The 22,874-nt window shown below is 43.6% G+C and overlaps 3 protein-coding genes across 3 annotated transcripts; all 3 read left to right on the forward strand.

Annotated features, from left to right (window-relative positions):
• The first annotated feature begins 3,262 nt into the window (after window positions 1–3,262).
• LOC130127935 (rano class II histocompatibility antigen, D-1 beta chain-like) lies at window positions 3,263–6,970 on the forward strand. Its single transcript, XM_056297649.1, has 4 exons — window positions 3,263–3,334; window positions 4,525–4,786; window positions 6,523–6,810; window positions 6,960–6,970. The coding sequence occupies exons 1-4, from the start codon at window positions 3,263–3,265 to the stop codon at window positions 6,968–6,970; spliced, it is 633 nt and encodes a 210-aa protein (XP_056153624.1).
• Window positions 6,971–16,364: 9,394 nt separating this feature from the next.
• LOC130127039 (histone H4) lies at window positions 16,365–16,771 on the forward strand. The gene has a single exon (XM_056296585.1). The coding sequence runs from the start codon at window positions 16,375–16,377 to the stop codon at window positions 16,684–16,686; it is 312 nt and encodes a 103-aa protein (XP_056152560.1). The 5' UTR covers window positions 16,365–16,374; the 3' UTR covers window positions 16,687–16,771.
• A 1,839-nt stretch (window positions 16,772–18,610) lies between these two features.
• On the forward strand, window positions 18,611–19,090 carry LOC130127030 (histone H2A-like). The gene has a single exon (XM_056296576.1). The coding sequence runs from the start codon at window positions 18,653–18,655 to the stop codon at window positions 19,034–19,036; it is 384 nt and encodes a 127-aa protein (XP_056152551.1). The 5' UTR covers window positions 18,611–18,652; the 3' UTR covers window positions 19,037–19,090.
• Window positions 19,091–22,874: the final 3,784 nt, after the last annotated feature.

The following is a 22,874-nucleotide window of genomic DNA, read 5'->3' on the forward strand; positions in this document are numbered from 1 at the left end:
TTCTTCACATGGTGGCGCTGGAGTTGAGTTGACACTATACGACCACAACATCCATCCATTATCCAAACTGCTCTCAGGGTCGCGGGAGCCTATCCCAGCAGTCATTGGGTGGGGAGACAGAGACCACCAGACCATCACAGTGCTGGCTCACACACACACACACACACACACTTTAGTACGGCCGATTCACTTGACCTGCACGTCTTTGGACTGTGGGAGAAAACCAGAGCAAACCCACGCAGACACGGGGAGAACAGACAAACTACATAGAGGACGACCCCCAAGGTTGGACTACCCGGGGCTTGAACCCAGGACCTTCTTACTGTGAAGCGACCGCGCTAATCACCGCGCCACCGTGCCGCCCACAACCTCTATCTGTTTATGTTGTTTTTGCCAGAGTTGAGTTGCACCAGAAATAAATGGGCCTGCAGTAGCTACCCTGAAATCAGAAGACCGGTGTGGTTTCTTCAGAATGTAGCCAGAATGAGGGGGGGGGGTCACAATTACATGAGAGCTGAGTATTACAAGTGTCTTGAGAGAAGAAAATAAGGTGACTTAACCATCAACAGCACCATGAACTCGTTCTCTATCAATGTTCCAAGGAGAATACTCCTTAACAAGTTCTCTTTAGCTTACCTGTAACTTTTTTGGGGGGGGGGTCCCTCAAAAAGCCGGAGGCAACACGGGGATTCGTACCGGCGATCCCCGTATGGGTAGTCAATGGAATAGACCGCTATGGTACCCGGACGCCCCAAAAGTAACCTTTTTTTCTATTCAATACGACACAGTGGATGCATTGGCAAGCAACAGACAAAACACCATTGCGGGTCTCTATTTTTTATGTATTTTAAGAATTAGGTCCAACATTTTGGCTTTATCAAGGCACATATTCAAACGTAATGCAAGTACAAAAGTTCTAACAAAACGTTATGCCATATTGTCTTGTTGTGTAACACAATTGCTTTACTTTAACAACTACTAAAACGACTATTGACCATTTTGGATTTTAAAAGTTTAATAACTTTCTTGGGGGGAGGGGGGAGAAGAAAAGATGCAGACCTTCCTCTCTCTTACACCAAAGCGTGTAATACACCCACCGGTGTACTCTCACAGGTACAGTCTTTAATGTCCCATGCTCACAATCACTCAAATAAATAAAACACCATATTAACTTAATTTAGTTAGTTTTCTCCCCTTCTCGTCTTCGGATACATCTCCGTTTCGCGTTAGCATACCATTAGCATTTATCCAAGGTTCCCATGCATGCTCACGCTTCCGAGCACACCGGGCCAAATCACGTTAAGCGGCACGTGAATGGGCATACTAGACACGGGTTCGCCTAGTCATCTCAGCACGGGCAGTTAACCAGCTCAGCAAGGGGACGTCTACCACCTGCAACTGGACTTGGTATATGTCCGGATATATACCAAGTCCAGTTGCACTTGATTCAATTCGTTTGGATAACCATGACCTGGATAAATGAGAACGTTCACAGAGATGTCTACCACCTTGTGGAAAATACAGGTAACTACAGGAATGAGTTGTCCATTTCAAGCGTAAACACAAACTATCAAATAACTACTTATAAAAGGAATGGATGCATAACAAATGCAAATTATCAGCTAGAAAAAAGGAGGTAACTTTAAACTTATATCAACAAGAATTAGCGGCCAGTTACATCTACAGTCTAATGGTCTCATTGAAAATGTTGTGAAGCTTGTGCTAATCAAGAAAGCTGTTGATTCTAAAACGGATCCTTATTTAACCCTACTGAACTACAGCTGAACTCCACTGTCACACGGGCGGTCGCCAGCTGCACCGCTGTTCAATAAACAGTTAAAAGCCCGGATGCCACAGTTACTGGAAAGTGAATGTGTACTAGACAAAGGGTTAGTTGAGAGAAAATAAAAGGACAAACTGAAACAGAAAATAAATGATGAGAGCGGGTCAAAAGAACTGAGTGAGCTGAAACCAAATGATAGGGTGAAATTGCATGATGGAAAACACTGGAGCCTAGAAGCTATAAGGGTACTGCAGAATGTAGCTCCAAGATCCTATGAGGCGCAAACACAAGAAGAGGCAACATACAGGAGAAACCGCAGACACTTACTGAAGGCACCTGAAAAGGAACAAAGTGTTACCCGAGGAAATAAACGTGAATGTTGATGATGCAAACTCGCCTGTATCTGAAACACCTGTAAAGGCAAGTAATAAGCATACTGACACAAAAATCAGGAGGTCAGTTAAAAACATCAAAACACCTCTGAGGCTCATTCAGTAAACTTAATAGGTGGTAATAGTTGGTAGCAAGGAAGAAAGCCAAAGGAAGGGAACGGAATGTAAACAGACAAGGTATATATCTATTGTTCATTAAAACAAATAAGGGAAATAAATAATAATAAATAGTGTAATTGCTGTTAAATAGTGTAAAAAAGGAGTTACACGTTCCAACATATTGCTGTAACCCTGTCTTTGTTGCAAAGGGTAATTGCTTGCCTATGGTTCACAGGGTTTATGTTGGGGGGTTTTTCGTAGACAAAAATGTAAACAATGTTCTTGACAGGAGAGATGTGTCTACGTCATGCAGGACGTGATCTGCGGATCACTTGACGTACTTGGTAAAAGTGACTCGGGGAACCAGTTGCAGGTGTTTCGGGGAGTTGCGCAATAAATTGAGACTAGACGTTCCATACGTCGTCTCATATTCTTTAAGACTCGACAACAAAACACGACACTGTATTCCCGTATATCACACAGTATATGCGCAAGCGCATTTGACTACCATAAATGGCAGGGGTCCTGTGTGATGGCCTTGCGGCCTATCCAGTGTGTCTCCCCGCCTGCCGCCCAATGACTGCGGGGATAGGCTCCAGCATCCCCCCCGCGACCCTGAGAGCAGGATAAGCGGTTAGGATAATGGATGGATGGATGGATGGATGGATGGATGGATGGATGGATGGATGGATGGATATGACAGGGGATGAAAATGTTGTTTGATCTGGACGATCTGCTCTGGCTGGCTCACTCCAGGGAGGATGCCGTGTTACAGACAATCTGTCAAGAACGGGCTTCACAATAAACTGGAAAAAAGAGATCTTATCTCCCCTCCCAGCTTGTCGTCTATCTGGGAGTGGAATTAAACTCAGCCAGACGACAATAATAGAGTCGCATTTGTCAAGGCTGGATTTCACGATAAACTGGGAGAAAATCCCTCCGCTTCCCTCTCAGCTTGCCATTTATATTGGAGTGGAAGTCAGTCAACATGACAGCAAGACTCTCTCAACAGAGAGCGGAGGTGCCGGCAGCTCTTCTCCGCAGTGTCACACCTCACAAGGTGGTGACAGCTCTCTATGTCACGTGACTGCTGGGCATGCTCGCGGCGGGGCACGTCGTGAGGTGGTGTGTGATTTGATGCTCCGGTTACATTTTTTTTTCAGGTGGAGAGAGCAAGAACAGAACACGAGCGGGGTGGCTGGCGTCCTTAATGTTAACAGTTGTCTGTGGATGTCCTCATTCATCCAGGTCGTGGTTATCCAAAGGAGTTGAATCAAGTGCGACTGGACTTGGTATGTATCCGTGAAGACGTTTCGCCTCTCATCCAAGAAGCTTCCTCAGTTCGTGCCTTTCTGACTAGACCAAGCTGGTCTCTAAGACATTACATACATTGATACGGGGGAGTTTCATGTACATGTAAGATGCCTTGGGTTTCCAGCCACCTCATTGTTTGATACTTGAGTTCTGTAATTTACACATTTTATGTGTGGGTCGAAATGCCGTTACAAATCGCCCAGGGCTGCAACTGAGAGAGGCGGTAGGAAATAACATTTCCCACAACCGGAGGAACAGGAAAAGTGACCCCCCGGAGTCGAAGTCCGACCATCAGCAGTTTCGGTTTAATCGCCATCTGTACTTGCCTTTTGAAGCCGTTGGCCAGCTGAAGTGTCCGTACGGAGTCCAGGTGAGACTTGACTCTCCCTGAAAGACGTACGGCGTGCTGCAGCACCATGCACCGCTCCATACTGTTCCTGAGCCACGTCGTCTTCACGACCTCAGGTAAGCGTCCTTCTTTACACGACTGCTTGGTTGTATTGCTTTGCATATGTGTATAGGCAGATTTATTTGAAGGCATTCCCCTCAAAGCAAAACCATTTTAGAGGGGATTCGTGTTTAAGCTAAAAGTCGGACAGGGTTTGAAAACACGGTAAATTCGTCCTTCAGCGGCCACATTGACTGACACTTGAGAGGAAGGTGTTGCTGGACCCCATGTTATAACTGTGTACATGGTGGTGATCGGTGGCGGCAGATGTGACACAACTGATTTGATAATTTCATCGGTGGTCACGCGCATTTACAGTTAAACTACTCCAGTTTTTGTGGCGAACAGCGAGTGAAACGGGAGTGTGCGTGCGTGTGCGTGTGCGTGTGTGTGTGTGTGTGTGTGTGTGTGTGTGTGTGTGTGTGTGTGTGTGTGTGTGTGTGTGTGTTTTCCCCACAGTGCTGTCCACTCGTGAAAAATATTTCCAGATACTGAAAACTTGTCAGATCATCGGCGATGATTCAAAGCAGTACGACGTGCGGTACAAGATCCAGTACCATTACAATGGGCAGCTGATGGCCCAGTACAACAGCTCCACAGAGACGGTCACTGGTTACACCGACTACGGCCGTCAGTTCGCCGATGACGTCAACAAAGACATCAACTATCTGTCACTCAGGAGGAACGACCTGAACTTTTTCTGCAAAGCAAAAGCGACGGTCATCTATAAAGCCATGCTGGATAAGACAGGTGAGAGCGGGGGAGGGAGTGAAAACAGTAAAATAAACATAGAGAAGTTAATGGACACAGCGACACGACGTGTCGTGTCAGATTGGAATTATATTGTTTTTCCATGCAGAACACAGACGTACTTTAATGTTCCACAACGAATGTTTCATTTTTAATATATTCATTTATTCGTGTATTTATTGTTATTATTGTTATCATTGTTGTTGTTGTTGTTGTTATTACTATTATTATCCATCCATCCATTATCCAAGCCGCTTATCCCGATTGGGGTCACGGGACGCTGGAGCCTATCCCAGCAGTTGGGCAGCAAGCGATAATAATAATAATAATAATAATAATGATAATACATAATGATATGACATGTAGGTCAGGTGAATCGGCCATACTTAATTGCCCCTAGGTATAAGTGTGTGTGTGTGTGTGTGTGTGTGTGTGTGTGTGAGTGTATGTGTGTGTGCGATGGCATGGCGGCCTGTCCAAGGTTTCTCCCCGCCTGCAGACCAGTGACTGCAGGGATAAGTCCCAGTATCCCTGCGACCCTGAGAGCTGGAAAAGCCATTTGGATAATGGATGGATGAATAATAATAACAATAATAATAATAATAATAATGTTAATTATTATTATTATTATCGTTAGCAGTAGTAGCAGCAAGTAACAGGCATGGGTGCAAGTCCATGAATACTGGGGTGGCATCCAGCACTTCTTTGCCTGGGCTCCCACCCATAAGATTAGAGGTTGTGTCAGGAAGGGCATCCGATGTAAACTTTTGCAAATCAATATATGGATTGACAAGACCATACCAGAACGGTCAAGGCCAAGGTTAACAACAGCTGCCATAGGTGCTGTGCCCACTCTACTGTATGGATCAGAATCCTGGACCACATACAGCAGGCACCTGAAGGCACTAGAGGCACATCATCAGAGGTGCCTCCGAAAAATCCTCAAGACCACCTGGGAAGATAGATGCAGCAACACCAGCGTCCTGGAGGAGGCTACCATTCACTGCCACCATTGCCCAACACCAGCTCAGATGGACTGGCCATGCCATCCACATGCCTGACTCTCGCCTCCCAAAACAACTCCTATACTCCCAGCTTCTCACAGGACAACGTGGCCCGGGAGGTCAAAATAAAAGGTATAAGGATAACATCCAAGCGAACATCAAAAAATGCCACATAGACCCTAAAACCTGGGAGGACACAGTAACCAACAGGGCGACCTGGAGAAAACTTGTCCGGGGAGGAGCTGCACTATATAATAACGATCTCCGCCGTGCTGCAGAAGACAAGTGCAGACTCGGAAAGGAGGGAGTTTCCACCAAAAAGGCCCAAACCAATCCCACGACTACCACCACCTACCCCTGCCCACACTGCACCAAAATATGCGGCTCCAGGATCGGCCTCTTTGCCCACCTGAAGACCCACAAGGACTAAGGAGGACAGTCATACTCGACCCCGAGTGACCGCCGATGATGCCCTCACAGTGAAACCAATGAAACCTGTAAAATCTTCCGTGGTGACCCCTGAGAAATAGGGAATGAAGTAGTAGCAGTAGTAGTAGTACTATAATAACAATAAAACACAAACGTGATAATGGACTTTTAAGCTGGTTTTGATATTTCTTGCATGGGGGTATTTACATCACTTAAATGGGCGTCCACATAAACGTTGTGTTTCAAAATGGGAGCTGGCTGATAAATAATAAAAACGTGTCGGACCTTCTTCCCATTTTACAGTGGCTCCACGGGTCAGTCTGAGGATGGGGAGGTCAAAGGTCGTCAGGGATTCCACAGTTTTGCTGTGCACTGCTTACGACTTCTACCCCAGAGACATCCGACTCACCTGGCTGAGGAATGGGCAGGTGTTCCCGCACACCTCAGAGAAGCTGATGCAAGAAGAGCTTCCCAGCGGAGCCTGGAGATACCAATTCCACTCCCACCTGGAACACACCCCTGCTGTGGGAGAGAGCATCTCCTGCATGGTGGAGCATGCTAGCCTGTGGGAACCCAAACTCTACCCTCTGGGTGTGTGTTTGTGCACGTGTGTGTGTGTTTTATGAGTGTGTTTCAGTCTTTTTATGTAAATATATATGTATGAAGTCGTGGCTGTTTGGATGTGTAGTGTGTGTTTATATAAGTTGTGTCCGTCTTCTTCTGTCTTTTTTGATGAACAGCTGCCACTTAAGTTAGTTTTTGATCTCTCTGCAGACACTTCAGATATGGAGACTGAAAGACTGCTGGTGGCACTGGGGGTCTCCTGGCTCGTCCTGGGATTTGTGGTCCTGGCTATTGGGGTACTTTTTTACTGGAGAAGAGCTACAGGCTAAGTTGAGACACAGCTGCGTGCTGGGAAATTACAAAGTGCTATGTGCTATTTTAGATGTTAAACAACTGAATAGCCTCTAACGAAATAGCCACTATTTTCCCACTTTGATCACTTCATTAACCACCCCCAGAGGGCAGTTGTGCCGGATGTAACTAATCAGTCAGGAACCACTACAATGAATGACTCGCAGAAAGCAAGGTTGCAACAAAACCACACAGTCTGCCCACTTCATATTAATCCCATTGTACAAAAAGATGACTGTAGCACATCATAAGGGGGATTTCCATTGGCTCATTCATTCATTATCCAAACTGCTTATCCTGCTCTCAGGGTCGCGGGGATGCTGGAGCCTATCCCAGCAGTCAAATAGAAATATTTTTTTTTTTAAAAAGTCAAAAAAACACACGTTATGTGATTAAACCTGGGTTTTGGCCTCTCGCAATAGTCTTCTGATGCATGCAATGACGGAAAGGAAACTCCCTATTCAAAATCCCTAGCAGCAGCCACATATCAGGGACTTATGGAAGGTCGCTGTCTGCAATAATTTTACAGATGCCCTGTGAATCCAAAACGTCAGAATGTCCCACTTGACATTTGATGAGTTATGCAACGCAACAGGACCTCTCGTGGCGCTTGAAACCAGTTCCAACCGAGAAGCTCATAGCCATCGCTCTTTATAAGGTGCCAGGCCATATCCGATGCCCATTATTCCAAAACCCCAACAGTCTGAAAAATGTGTTTCCATTTCAGTTTTGCAAAATAGTGTTTTGTCGAATCATTTGTAGAACCACCTCATGCAAGCGTATAAACTTTTTTTCCTGCAATATTTGAGTTTTTTGTTTAAATTCACGTGTTTCAATTACTCTTTTTTTTAATTCGCAATTTCAAATTGCACATTAAGCAAGTTAATGGAAATCCTCCTCATACCTCCCCATCATAGAGGTGGTAGGAGGAGTGCGCAAAGGAATCGATGAATGGGAGTCAAAGGAGCTAAACAGCTAACATTGTTTATTGACTGGGTTTCTGGCAAATAATGCAGTAACTTGCTTTCATTTGAAGACATAGCTAAACATTAATGAAACATTACAAATAAAATGCCCAGCAGAGGACATACTTTCTCCCCCAGCTCAAGAAGTTCAACCTGCCTCAGGAACTGCTGATTCAGTTCTACACTGCAATAATCCAGTCTGTCCCCTGCACATCCAACACTATCTGGTTTGGATCGGCCACCAAACAGGACAGGGACAGACTACAACAGACAGTTAAGTCTGCAGAGAAAATCATTGGTGCCAACATGGCCTCCATTCAGGAATTATACACCTCCAGAGTCAGGAAACGGGCAGGCAACATCACCGCAGACCCATCGCACCCTGGTTACAACCTGTTCCAACTCCTCCCCTCTGGCAGGCGCTACAGAGCACTGTACGTCAAAACAACCAGTTATAAAAACAGTTTCTTTCCAAAGGATGTCATTCAAATGAAATGCTTAACACTTTCAATAAATCCAACCATTTCTATATATTGTACTTTACATTGTACGTATGCTGGTACGCTCTGTTATGTCCATCTACCTCAGGCATGTAAATAACTTGCTAACATCTATTTCAGCATCTCTGATATATTCTCTGCACCACTGCACTTTATTGCCTCTTATTTTGCCAGTATAAGTCAATCCTTGTGTATATGTATCTGAAGATTGTTGAGTTGTAGTTTTGTCATTCTATGTTAAGTACACTGAGAGAGCCATGAAACCAGAGTCAAATTCCATGTATGTGCAAACCTACATGACCAATAAACATGATTCGTGATTATCTTATTTTCCCATTTTTCTACAGCAGTTGGTTATTGTGGAGTAAAATGGTGGTGTTGCAGCTACTGAGTGCTGGTTGGTTGGCAAGCTGCCCCAAAGAGTCACAACCGGTTACGACAAACACCTTCACTTGCTAGTAGACCCAGACTGTGGAGGCGGCATTTTGTTTTTCCTTTATATATATATATGTGTGTGTGTGTGTGTGTGTGTGTGTGTGTGTGTGTGTGTGTGTGTGTATATATATAAAATGAACCTTAACATACAATCAGAAATTTTATACATTTATACATTATACATTGTCATATAATCTGCATTTCTCTGAGTGAAAAAGGAAAAAGGCAGATAATAAAATGAAATATGCAAATTAAACAAATGAATTAACATAAATATAAAGTATCTAAACATAATAAACAATAATCTAAATATAGTAAATGAATCTTCAGGGGCTACAGAAAATAGTTCTTTATAATATGACAGTGTGTTCACTTTTTTTGTTCGTCATAAGGGCCAATGTGTCTATCTATGTACAGAAGTGCGAAGGTTTGGGAGAGACCAAGTGAATCTTGTTTTATGTGGGTGAAATTTACCAAATGCAAGTATAGGATTTATCATGTAATGTAAAGATTTATTTTCACATTCAAATTGAGTAATAATGTCTTTAGGCATGATTATTATGGAATGTCCAGTCTTCCATCCATCCATTATCCGAACTGCTTATCCTGGTCTCAGGGTCACGGGCATGCTGGAGCCTATCCCAGTCCAGTCTTATATTAAAAATTCGTATATATAAAAAAGTCTTATATATAAAATTCTCTGTCACTCCGACCCGGGAGCGCTCAGAGCCTGGGAGTCCTTCATATCTAAGAATTCTGTAATTATGACAAGATTGGTTCCCATAAATAAATGATTTTGAAACGTCTGGTTTTGCAATCTTAAACGTAACTGTTGGCCATTAGAAAACATGACAGTTTCCCCTCCGACAGCTTCCCCTTTATTTTTGAAGCTTGAGCTCCTCTCACTTCTGTCAATCAAAACTAGGTCGACTGGTTAAACAATAATATTTACATTTTCCACGCCCCCCCCACACACGCACATAGAGTAGGGGGGGGGGGACCTCTTATGAGCCATGATATAGGACGGGCTTCTTAAAGACTGGGACTCTTAGTCATGTGATTGTGGGCCCTAAACAAGTTCTGCAAACAACTGTTCATAAAGGGTCACCAGCAAACCAGCACAATTAAATGTGCTAAATTGTATGGATTCACTGTATGTATTCTGCATTACCTTGCTCTGTGTAACCTATGATGTTACATTATAATTCTGTTACTTTTGTGCATTTGACACCGATTGCATGCCTGTCCATCCTGGAAGAGGCATCCCTCCTCTGTTGCTCTTCCTGAGGTTTGTAATGGAAAAATATAAACTTATACAGGTTCTGCTGTAACCTTGGTACTGAGACAAATGCAGTAGAAAGGTACAGAGCCACTCGTTTCTAGTTAGACGTCACATACTGTTTACATTGTTTTGCCTACAACTTTTGTTTTGCCTAGTACCGAGACAAATGTAGTGGAAAGGAACAGCAGATCCTGCATATGCTTGTATTTTTCCATTACAGGGTTCACCCATATGTTTTTCCTGATAAGATCTTTCTTGTGGAGTTTTTCCTCATTTGGGTGCAGGGTCCAAGGTTGTCGTATATTGCTGTATATTCTCGTATATATATATGGTGGCACGGTGGTGCAGTGGTTAGCGTGGTCGCCTCACAGCAAGAAGGTCCTGGGTTCAAGCCCCAGGGTAGTCCAACCTTGGGGGTCATCCCAGGTCACCCTCTGTGTGGAATTTGCATGTTCTCCCCGTGTCTGTGTGGGTTTCCTCCAGAGGCTCCGGTTTCCTCCCACAGTCCAAAGACATGTAGGTCAGGTGAATCGGCCATGCTAGGTATGAATGTGTGTGTGTGTGTGTATGTGTGTTGGCCACGTGATGGCCTGGTGGCCTGTCCTGGGTATCTCCCCACCTGCTGCCCAATGACTGCTGGAAACAGGCACCGGCATCCCCGCGACCCTGAGAGCAGGATAAGCAGATCTGATAATGGATGAGTGGATTATTGTATATTGTTGTACTGATAGTAAAGTCCTTCGGCTATACAGATAAACTTGACCTGACTTCACACACACACAAAAAAAATCGTTTCTTGCTGTATACATGTAACAGTATGATAGATGATTTGTAGATGTTTATAGATTTATAGAGGTCGGAGAAATATTTTCACTCCTATTTTTCTGTTTCAGCAATATCCAAGTTGAACCAAGTGTGGAGAAAGAAACTAAAAAGGAAGACGCCAACTTTTTTTCAACTTTGTGCAAATAGTCACCATTGGTTCATTAGATTCAATGCCTTTTCATTATTTTAATTATTATTATTATTATCATCAAAAGGCTAAAGTCAGGTACAGAGATAAAATAGAAGCTGAGCTGAGCAGTAACATTTTAAGGGTAGCCTGGAACGGTATGCAATCTATGACTGGGTATGACAAAGGCAAGAGGAACATTGCTCTGGCTGGTTTTAATTAAGATAAACAGTTGGCTGATGAGTTAAACAAATTTTACTTGAGATTCAATAATCATGACTTCACAGAAAAATGGAGCGCATTAAAGAACAGCACTAGAGCTCCCCCAGCTTGGACTGTTCATATCAAAAGGGTGGAAAAACACTTCAAAGTCACCAAGTCTAGCAAAAGCCCTGGACCTGATCATATCTGTGGCCAGGTTCTTAAAACCTGTGCTGAACAGTTGTGTGGAATATTTCACACTATTTTCGCACTATCCCTTCAGCAACAGAGGGCCCCTAAATTATGGAAACACTCGACAATTGTACCAGTTACCAAGACTAGAATCCCTGTGACATTAAATGACTATAGACCAGTAGCATTGACTTCTCTAATCATGAAGATATTTGAGAAGCTCATTAAAAATGAGGTTTTATCGCAGGTGGAGAAATCCCTTGACCCACTGCAATTTGCATACAGGCCCGAAAGGGGTGTACAAGATGCCATGATAACGCTTTTACATGTTCTGTACCGCCATCTCGAGGGGACAAATGCTCATGCCAGACTGTTTATAGATTTCTCCTCAGCCTTTAACAGAATCCAGTCACATCTGTTAACAGATAAGCTAATTCATCTTTTCAAACTGGATCTTAATCTAGTTGGTTGGATACTGGACTTCTTGACTGATAGGTCCAAGTGTGTGAGGGTTAATGGCTGCTTTTCCAATCAGCTGTACTCTTCAACTGGTTCCCCTCAGGGCTGTTGCCTCTCTCCGTTACTCAACATCTTGTACACTAATACCTGTCGCAGCAACCATACCAACAGACACATATTCAAATTTGCGGATGATTCGATGATTGTAAGTCTTCTTGAAGGGGAGGAGGAACAACATGAACCTGTGGTCGATGATTTTGTGTCTTGGTGTGATGAGTCCTTTCTCCATTTAAATATGTCTAAAACTAAATACATGATAATCAGTTTTAGAAAGACTCCTCCTAGTCCTGTACCAACCGGCATTAAAGGTGCTGACATTGAGCTTGTGGACAGCTAGATATCTGGCGGTTGTTCTCGACAAAAAAAAAAATGCTTTGAAACTCACATTGCTTCCACATCAAAGTAGGTCCAACAAAGAATTTTTTTTCCTGAAGAAAATGCGTATATTTAATGTCTCCTCCCAGAAGATGACTCTGTTTTATACAAGTTTTATTGAAAAAGTTTAATGTACTGTGGCTTGGTTTGGTAACTTGACTCTGGCCAATAAAAAAAGGCTTGATAGACTTATCAAATAGGCTAGCAAGATTTCAGGGAGAAACCAAGCTCAGGTAACTGATCTTTATAATAGGAGGGTGTTCAGGAAGGCTACTTCCCTTCTGAAGTGCCAAGGTCACCCCCTTCGGCCGGATTTGAGCTGTTACCTTCAGGTCGTCGGTTGAGGATGCCCTGTATTAGGACTAAGAACTACAGGGCTTCCTTTGTCCCCTCTGCCTTCAAATTGCTAAATAGTAGATAGTATTCATCTGTTGTCTGCAGTTGGCTTGTTTCCTTGGTCTGTATATTTTATATATATATATATATATATATATATATATATATATATATTTTTTTTTTTTACTTTGGTTCTCCTTGCCCACTATGTCCTGTTGTCAATTCCGCCTTGGTGTTTGTATGTTTTGTCTTTGTGTGACAGTTTTTATACTGGCTGAAAACTAATTTCCCTGCAAGGGACAATAGATCCCTTTTCTGTTAGTAAAAATCGTGATCTTTTTTTGTGGGCGGAGCTTAGCTGGAGGCAAATATCCATACATACAACAGACAAAAGTATTGTAACGTGCTTGGATAAGTAGACACGTTGCCCCCCGAATTCGCTACAGTATAGTTTAACGTTAACCTCACGTACCTGATATCAAGTGTGCGCTACAAACACGAGCATTTTTGATGATCTCCTCAGTCCAATCCTTTCCTCTTATCGCGTTTAACCACAGCTGTCTCCGATCTTTTTGACTGGGAGTGGCAGCTGGTATGCGATAAAACAGCAAGTTTAGTTTATTACTTCTTCGATTCTGGCACCGAAAAACACAGCATGAAGACATGTTCGCTAACGTTAGCTGGATGTAAGCTTGCCTGAGGACGTGATTCGTATTTAACGTTACCGCTTCCGGCTTTGTTTTGCCTCCAGCTGACGCCCTGACGTAGACATTACGTAGGTTTGACTTTGACGTTGACTCATTAGCTTAATTAGTAGTAGCAGTAGAAATAGTAGTACCAGTTGTTGTTGTAGGAGTAGTATTAGTCACCCCGTCGCCATCGCCGGCAGATTTTCCTGGACGGAAATAACATTTTTTTTCGGGGCGGAACGCTTTCTGTAAAGACACGGTAAATCTGGGATGCTTTTCAGGCGCGCACTCATCCACTTGTAAAGGGTTGACGCTAGATCCAACGGGGTGTAGGCACGGAAGTAGCCGCGATTGGCTGTTGCCTCGGCCAATAGACAGCGCTGAACCTCGAAACGCACTGACTTGAAACAAACGATGCGCACTGAAACATTTAGCTGGCTAGCTTACAACGGACATTAACATTGCCAGATCGTACTTAACCCTAACCGTAACCCTAACACTAACCCTACCGCTATTGCTATCACTATCTAACTAACGTTAACTTAATTCACCCCAACTATTGCTCTGTCTGTCGGTCTGGCAGTCAGTGCGTTTCGGGGTTCCGCGCTGTCTATTGGCCGACGCAACAGCCAATCACGTCTACTTCCGTGCCTACACCCCGTTGGAGCTAGCATCAACCCGTGTAAAGCAGACCGCACGTTCTCGTGTGTGGTAGTGATGGGTTGATACTAGATCCAATGGGGTGTAGGCACGGAAGTACCCTCACTTCCTCCTTGCTAATCCACTGCACTTCCTGATTCACTATCCCTACATCATCCAACTTTCTCTTTCTCATTTTCTTCATTCATCAGCCCCTCAAAGTACTCCTGCCACCTTCTCAGCATACTCTCCTCGCTTGTCAGCACATTTCCATCTCTATCCTTGATCACCCTAACTTGCTGCACATCCTTCGCAGCTCGGCCCCTCTGTCTAGCCAATCGATACAAGTCATTTTCTCCTTCCTTAGTGTCTAACCTGTCTTACAACTCACCAAACACCTTTTCCTTTGCCTCTGCCACCTCTCTTTTCGTTTTACGCTGCGTCTCCTTGTACTCCTGTCTACTTTCGTCATCTCTCTTGCTATCCCACTTCTTCTTTGCCAACCTCTTCCTCTGTATAATTTGCTGTACTTCCTTATTCCACCACAAAGTCTCCTTGTCTTGCTTCCTCTGTCCTGATGACACACCAAGTACGTTCCTAGCTGTCTCCCCCACTATTTCTGCAGTAGTTGCCCAGCCATCCGGAAGCTCTTCACTACCACCCAGTGTCTGTCTTAACTCCTGCCTGAACTCCACACAACAGTATTCCTTCTTCAACTTCCACCATTTGATCTTCGGCTCTGCTTTCACTCGCTTCCTCTTTTTGGTCTCCAAAGTCATCCTACAGACCACCATCCGATGCTGCCTAGCTACATTCTCCTCTGTCACCACCTTGTAGTCTCCAATCCCTTTTATATCGTGTCTTGTACTTAAGATATAGTCCACCTGCGTGCACTTTCCTCCACTCTTGTACGTCACCCTGTGTTCCTCTCTCTTCTTGAAATATGTATTCACCACAGCCATTTCCATCCTTTTCGCAAAATCCACCACCATCTGTTCTTCCACATTTCTCTCCTTGACACCATACCTACCCATCACCTCCTCATCACCTCTGTTCCCTTCACCAACATGTCCATTGAAGTCTGCGCCAATCACCACTCTCTCCTACTTGAGTACCCTCTCCACCACATCATCCAGCTCACTCCAGAATTCTTCTTTCTCTTCCATCTCACACCCAACTTGCTGATAACATTCAGCAATACACCTTCAATTTCCAGCTTCATACTCATCACTCTGTCTGACACTCTCTTCACCTCCCGCACACTCTTGACATACTCTTCCTTCAGAATTACCCCTACCCCATTTCTCCTCCGATTCGCACCACGGTAGAAGAGTTTGAACCCACCTCCGATACTCATGGCCTTACTTCCCTTCCACCTGGTCTCTTGCACACACAGTATGCCTACTGTTGGGCGGCCCAACAGTAACATATTTTCCACCGGCACCCTGCTGGTTAACAGTATCGGTTACGGTCGTTGGTAACCGATACCAACGACTTATTTATGATCCGCATATTTGATTTGGCAAAGATTTTACGCCGGACGCCCTTCCTGGCGCAACCGTCCCCATTTATCCGGGCTTGGGACCGGCACTAAGAATGCACTGGCTTGTGCATCCTCAGTGGCGGGGTCAGACTTATGACACAATGCGTGAGCTAAATATCAACAAGGCTATTGTAGCCCCATAGAGTGTCTAAAAGCAGATGTATCTATCACCACAGTAGGTACACTATCTTATGTGGATGTATCTGGTTCTCAGTCATCCCATGGTAGAATGTTTTGGTAAAACAAAATTGTACTCTATAAGTCTGTGATAGAGATATAGGTCTGTGACATAACTTATAGGTCTGTCACATAATTTAACGGCCTTTTGTATTGTACAAACTTCTGTGTTGGTTTTGCTGTATTATTATATTGTGGCCGGTCAAAATGTAAAATGTTTTAATAATTAATGTTCTGTTTGTCATATGTTTCGCTAAAGAGGAAAACACGTGCATCTTTTCACAAGGTTGCAGAGCTCATTATGCATATAGGGTGGGGTTACAAAGAGCCGCCACTCCGAGCCACTATCTGCTTCAATTAGGTCCTCAGACGGCTTATTTACTGACATCGCCATGTGTACCGGCACGTACTTCGTTAATCTTAGTTCGAGTCATAATGAGCGGTCGCGGTAAAGGAGGCAAAGGACTCGGAAAAGGAGGCGCCAAGCGCCACCGTAAAGTGCTTCGTGATAACATCCAGGGCATCACCAAGCCCGCCATCCGCCGCCTGGCTCGCCGTGGCGGAGTGAAGCGTATCTCCGGTTTGATCTACGAGGAGACTCGCGGTGTTCTCAAGGTCTTCCTGGAGAACGTGATCCGTGATGCCGTCACCTACACCGAACACGCCAAGAGGAAGACCGTCACCGCCATGGACGTGGTCTACGCCCTGAAGAGACAGGGTCGCACCCTGTACGGCTTCGGCGGTTAAGCGCCCAACCACCTGTAACATCCTTTTAACCCAACGGCTCTTTTAAGAGCCACCCACAACTCCACAGAGTTATTTCTATGTCGTTATTGCTTTTTGAAAGCGATATTAATTTTTGGGTTGCAATTTCAAGTTGCATTTTGGGTGTGTTAACAGCTGATACGCAACGGCTGTGCGCTGATGTAAAGCTGCTTAGAAGTTTGGATAAAGTAAAAATGGAGCAAGGGACTAAATATCCAACATTACAGCCTCCGTTTTCAGTCCCCTTATTTCCATGCAGGCATCAATGTCGAATGATAAGTTAATTAAATGCACATTGTAAATGTACGGATTTTTTTTCCAATAGTTTACTGGTAGATGGTTTATTTACACTCAATGGTTGTGTAAATGTGTGTGTGTGTGTGTGTATATATATATATATATATATATATATATATATCTGGAAGTATGGCTAAAGTAAATGGAGCACACATATGTAACAACAAACCTAGCTGTTCCTGTTGTGTTCTCGTTAGTTTTAGTGTCTTTAATTTTCAATGTTTGGCGCGGAACTAAAAAGCTTGGAACTGAATCTGGGAACGGTTATTGTTGCGGTTTGTATGTCCTGGCTATCTTAAGGATAGACAATGAAATGTAATTCCAAAAATGACCCCAGATTGGTCCCCTAATATGGTTTCCATCAGTCATCCTGATCAACATGGATTCAGACCAAGTCATATTCATTTTCAGTGGATGTTTTTAATTTATCTTATAACACCAAACAAAACAATGTTGTGATGTGAATTCATCAAGAAATTATTAATAAGATAACCATTTTGATTAAGTAATTGGCCAACTGTCAGTATTTCATTAAGCCCTGCGTGACAGAAAACAGTCCTATTTTATATCGGATATCTTTATTGTTCCATATGAAGGACCTGTGGGGCGAAAAGTGATGTTTGCAAGCTAATAACCAAGCTATCAGTGCTTGCTGATAAACTTTTGCCAACTTAATATGGATTTTATCAACAAAAAGTCACATTTTAGTAGGAATTTGATACCACCAACTGGATCCAAATACTATCCTTGTTTTTTACGTGTTCAATAATACACTTAATTTTAAATGAATTATTAAGCTAGCTAAAATCTAGAACTTCCAGACCTCCACGGTCTTTGGTGTTACAAAGCACTTTTTTTTAATAATGAGAATTATTCCTGCAGATAAAATTGTGAAACACGTTGTCTAAGCCCTTAATTAAGTTCTTTAATTACATATGTGGAAAAATCAAGTGACAAAGCATTATACACTGATCTGGATCTTCCTTCTGCTTTGGGTAATAGTACCCGACCATATAAAGATAAGTCTCTAACTAACCAGTGATTAATTATTTTTTCTACAATTGGTTTAAAATTCAAATTACCCCGTTGTTGTTCATCTTTGCGTATTATTACTCTTATGTATGTTACCATATCTTCGAATGGAATTCCATTTATATTTGTCATATCACATTCCTTAAGTGAAAATAAGATATATTTACTAATACTCATTTTTAACTCCAAGACCACACTAAATTCTTCAGTTCACGCCATTGCTTTTTTGATCTCATTTTAATCTTAAGAATAATGGAGTGTCATCAACTACTACTACTTTCGGCTGCTCCCGTTAGGGGTCGCCACAGCGGATCATCCGTTTCCATTTCTTAATGGAGTGTCATCAACGAGTTGATTTAAAATTTTAATTGTCCCTCTCTGTAGTGAAGATGGTTTAGTCTGGCGAGTCTGTTAGAGTGCCGTTTTAACGACACCAGCTCTGATTGGTCCCAACGCAAAGCGCTGTTTTTAAAAGAATCTCCATTGGTGGAGAGCGTCAACTGCTGAAGACTCTTCTCCGATTGGACCGTGTCTTATTGCGTAGCGCTGTGTATAAATACCACCGGCTGTCCGGACTTGACTTCATCATTCAGTGTTAACTACACGAAGCTATTCAAACATGAGTGGAAGAGGCAAGACCGGCGGAAAGGCAAGGGCCAAGGCCAAGACCCGGTCATCCCGGGCCGGGCTTCAGTTCCCTGTGGGCCGTGTTCACAGACTCCTCCGTAAGGGCAACTATGCGGAGCGTGTCGGTGCCGGCGCCCCGGTCTACCTGGCGGCTGTGTTGGAGTATCTGACCGCTGAGATTTTGGAGCTGGCTGGAAACGCCGCCCGGGACAACAAGAAGACCCGCATCATTCCTCGTCACCTGCAATTGGCCGTCCGCAACGACGAGGAGCTTAACAAGCTGCTGGGTGGAGTGACCATCGCTCAGGGCGGCGTGCTGCCCAACATCCAGGCTGTTCTGCTGCCCAAGAAGACCGACAAGCCCGCCAAGAAGTGAATGTACACACTGCCTTGCTCCCAACAACCCAAAGGCTCTTTTAAGAGCCACACACTCACTGATAAAAAGCAACGTTCCTGTTTAAGTCTATTAACACTTTTACAGCAGATCCAGTACTGGTGACTTGTCTTTGAGACTTTAAATAAGATCTAGAGAAGGAAAATGTAACTTGTAAGTGATGGGTAACATACTTGTCGTAAAAACTTGCTTAAAAAAACTGATGGGCAAAGCAATTATTTCCAGTGTACTGAATCATTAGACCCTCGCATCGAATAAAGAACAATTGTGTCTGCTACAAAGTTAATGTAAACGGCTTACCTGTAAATTGTTTGCCAAGTAACGTCTCACCCAAATTAATGAGTAGGCCTATTTAAGAAACGGAATCCCACAGTACCTTTGAAGAGACAGTATAGTGTGGCTTGTTATGTTTCGGTGCAAAGACAGTTTATCACTGCAAAATGTCCATATGACTTTTGTTTTATCTAAACTTCCCTCCGGAAGCTGTTTAAAATTAAATTTGCCATTTAGCACACCGGGGGATGTCTCCCCAGTCATCTCTGCGTTTGCCACGCCTTTCAGTAATTCGCCTGCTCATTCCTGACATACAGTTTGATGTCATCCATGTATAGAAGGTGGCTGATGGTAACTCACTTCTGAACTTGCATCCATATCCACTCTTTGTAATGATCTGATTGAGGAGGATTCAGGCCTATGCAGAACAGCAGTGGGGATAGTGCATCACCTTAGTATATGCTACATTTGATGGTTACCTGTGTGATTGTTTTTGAGTTGGCTTCCATAGTGTTGTTTTCCACTGCAACACTGAGTTCTTGATGAAGGCTATCGGTGTCCTGTTGGTTTCATATAGTGCCAAGCACCCCAGTAACCAGGTGTGGGGCATTTAATCATATGCTTTCTTGTAGTCAATCCAGGTTGTGCTCACGTTGGTCTGTCGGGTTTTAGAGTCTTAGGTGACTGCTCTATCAACCAGTAGCTGATGCTTCGCTAGTGTATCTTTTAAGCCTGGCGGCCAGAGCTGTGAGCCTTTATTGGGCAGTTTCTAGAACCTCACTTATGAACAGCCTGTTGTACTTCTTCAACTAGGACCTGTCTTTCATCACACCTTTCTGCACCTCTGTTAATTGGCTAATATCTCTCCATGCTGCTTTGATTTTGGCTTCCAGCTTTCTCGTCCATGGAGGGTACTGTTGGTGACCTGTGTTCTTAATTCTGTACCCAAGCATCCCCAAGATTACAGTTGCAGTGGCATATACAAGCTGATTGGTCTCTGTTATGGTGACCGTTGATATGTTGCATAGGGCTGTGTTCCCATCTGCAAGCAGGCTTTGTGATGGCATTTTATCACTGAGTCGTGGAAGCCATGCCCAGCGGTTGACTGTCTTTAGTCTGGCCATGATTCTCATTTGAACCTCAGTAACTTCAGCTTTCATGGCTGGTAGGATTGCTTCAGTTGGTTAGGGTCTGTCCTCATGTATCTCCTGTCTACTGGGTGGCCATTTGGGGTGCTGAGCACTGAAATCCTCCCAAGTAAATGGCAAGCTGAGCAGGGGTCGAATTTAGAGGGGGCGGACCTCCAATAATGAACAAGGGACCTCCCATAAGAAAGGAACAATTAAGCTTGGGGGGGGTCCCCCCCCCCATAGTATTGTGGTTGTAATAAGAATAATGACACCTACTACTACTACTTTCGGCTGCTCCCGTTAGGGGTCGCCACAGCGGATAATCCGTAATTTATGATCCGCATATTTGATTTGGCAAAGATTTTATGCCGGATGCCCTTCCTGACGCAACCCTCCCGATTTGTCCGGGCTTGGGACCGGCACTAAGGATGCACTAGCTTGTGCATCCTCAGTGGCTGGGTTAATAAGAATAATAACACCAAATTATCAATTATTTTGGGGGCATATTGTAGCAGTTCTTAGTCGGCATGTAGCAGTAAAGCTGTGAACCATGCCTGTCTGTATGTTGCACCGGTACCTCTGTTCTGTCTGCGTGGTCACAGTCAGACCGGCAGTGTCGGCGCTACGGGGGGGCATTGGCCGGGCCTCGCCCCCCCCCCAAATGAAAGTTGTGCCCCCCCCCGCCAATTACCCAGTGATGATGTGAAAATTAGTACTTAAACATCATGTAAAAATTAAAATTAATTAATGCACATAGCACATTTAAACACATAATCAGGTCTGCGCGAATTCTGATGGGTGCTTAGTTTGAAGATGTTGCTTTAAATTCGTCACTTAGTTGTGGAGTGTTACACTTGCTCAAAAATGGCATACCTTACACACCACTTTTTTCTTTGATCAGAAACTAGAGGTATCTATTGATAACGTTAGTCAGCTAATTAGCGAGTTAACTAGCCAAGGTAACGTAAACTAGCAGTCACGTCACGAGCGGCTACCGATACTTTTCATATTTCGTTAGCGACAGAGGTTCTGTATGTTAGTAATACCGCGTGTTTCCTCGCACGTGCGAGTATAAGGTAATACTGTCTAACAATAACCGTTCATAAGTAATGTCCAACATCCCCTCGTGTAGGCTACAATGTGTTATCTGACCAGATTTAGCTAACATCACTGGCTTTTTCCAAGATTTTAAATTCGAAAATATTTATGTTTTAAAAGATTAGCGTGTAATCGGGAAAAACGATCTGACAATAACTACCAGTAAGTTCAGCTTCGAAATATTATTTTCTATTTATTTTGCAATTGAAGAGGAATGTTGTGGATGATGTCTTACAATCTGCACTTGAAACGACGGGCGTGTGGCACGAGCGACTCTAGCGAGGCAGAATCGAGAATAACAGAGTTGGAGATCTCGCTGGCGTCAGGCACTCTCTACTGGTGCAAGGGGCATTCATTCAGTTATTAATTCACACTGTCTTACATTGAAGAGTAAATACACTGATATTCACCTTTCCTCCCCGACTTACAAAATGGTTGCGTTGAGTCAAAAGACCTTTCAAAAGACAGCATAATTTTAGCGTTTTAACACCCCCCCCCCATAACTGCTCACTTAATTCGAGCACTGAAGCTGAGTAAATCTACTGGGTCCATATTTGGTCAGAGCATACTGTCAACGCCGAGAGCAGGAATTGAGGACCCAAATGCAGACAGCAGAGACAGACTGGGCTAGAACAATGTTTTAATAAAACAAACAAACTTGCAGACAGCAAGGAAAGCTGGAGACGAGCCGTGACGCATCCAACTACCGTAAGTCAGTAAGACGATCTGACTGTGTGGAAGGGCAACAGGGGGAATATGTAACTGCTGGAGAGCCAATCAGGTAAATGGGGGAACAGGTGAGCAAGGCAGGGGCCGAAATGACAATCCAAATCAGGGAATGGGGAAAAAGGTGAGCCTAGTTGACCCAGACCACACAGCCATGACATTAACATAGTCATGTCCAGTTTAAGCCAGTGAGAGAACAAAGAAGTGCATTATGCAGAAATGTCTCATTTGAAAAACTTAATTTGTTTCGTTTTCAAAGTCATTAGTGTGTTCTCAAAAGTTGTGATAGCTTATAGTAGGAAGGCAACAAAGGAAACACATTTTCAGGGGCTCTACTTATATACAAATATAAATGCACTAAACGCTCTGGATTAAAGGAAAATTGAATAACTTTATCTTTGTTCCAGGTATGTGATGCTACATTTTTTTTATTGTCTACATATTTGGATAATTAACACGTCCATGAAGCCAAGAGTAATTCCTTTTGAAAAGAGTCAAGACGTCTTGGCGCCGTAGATCACTGCCAACATGAGTGTGTTTACCATCATCCAAAGAAGCTTTATTTAAAACAAAACACATTACAACAGAGCATT

Source organism: Lampris incognitus, chromosome 17 (genome assembly GCF_029633865.1).
Source record: "Lampris incognitus isolate fLamInc1 chromosome 17, fLamInc1.hap2, whole genome shotgun sequence".
Taxonomy (NCBI): domain Eukaryota; kingdom Metazoa; phylum Chordata; class Actinopteri; order Lampriformes; family Lampridae; genus Lampris; species Lampris incognitus.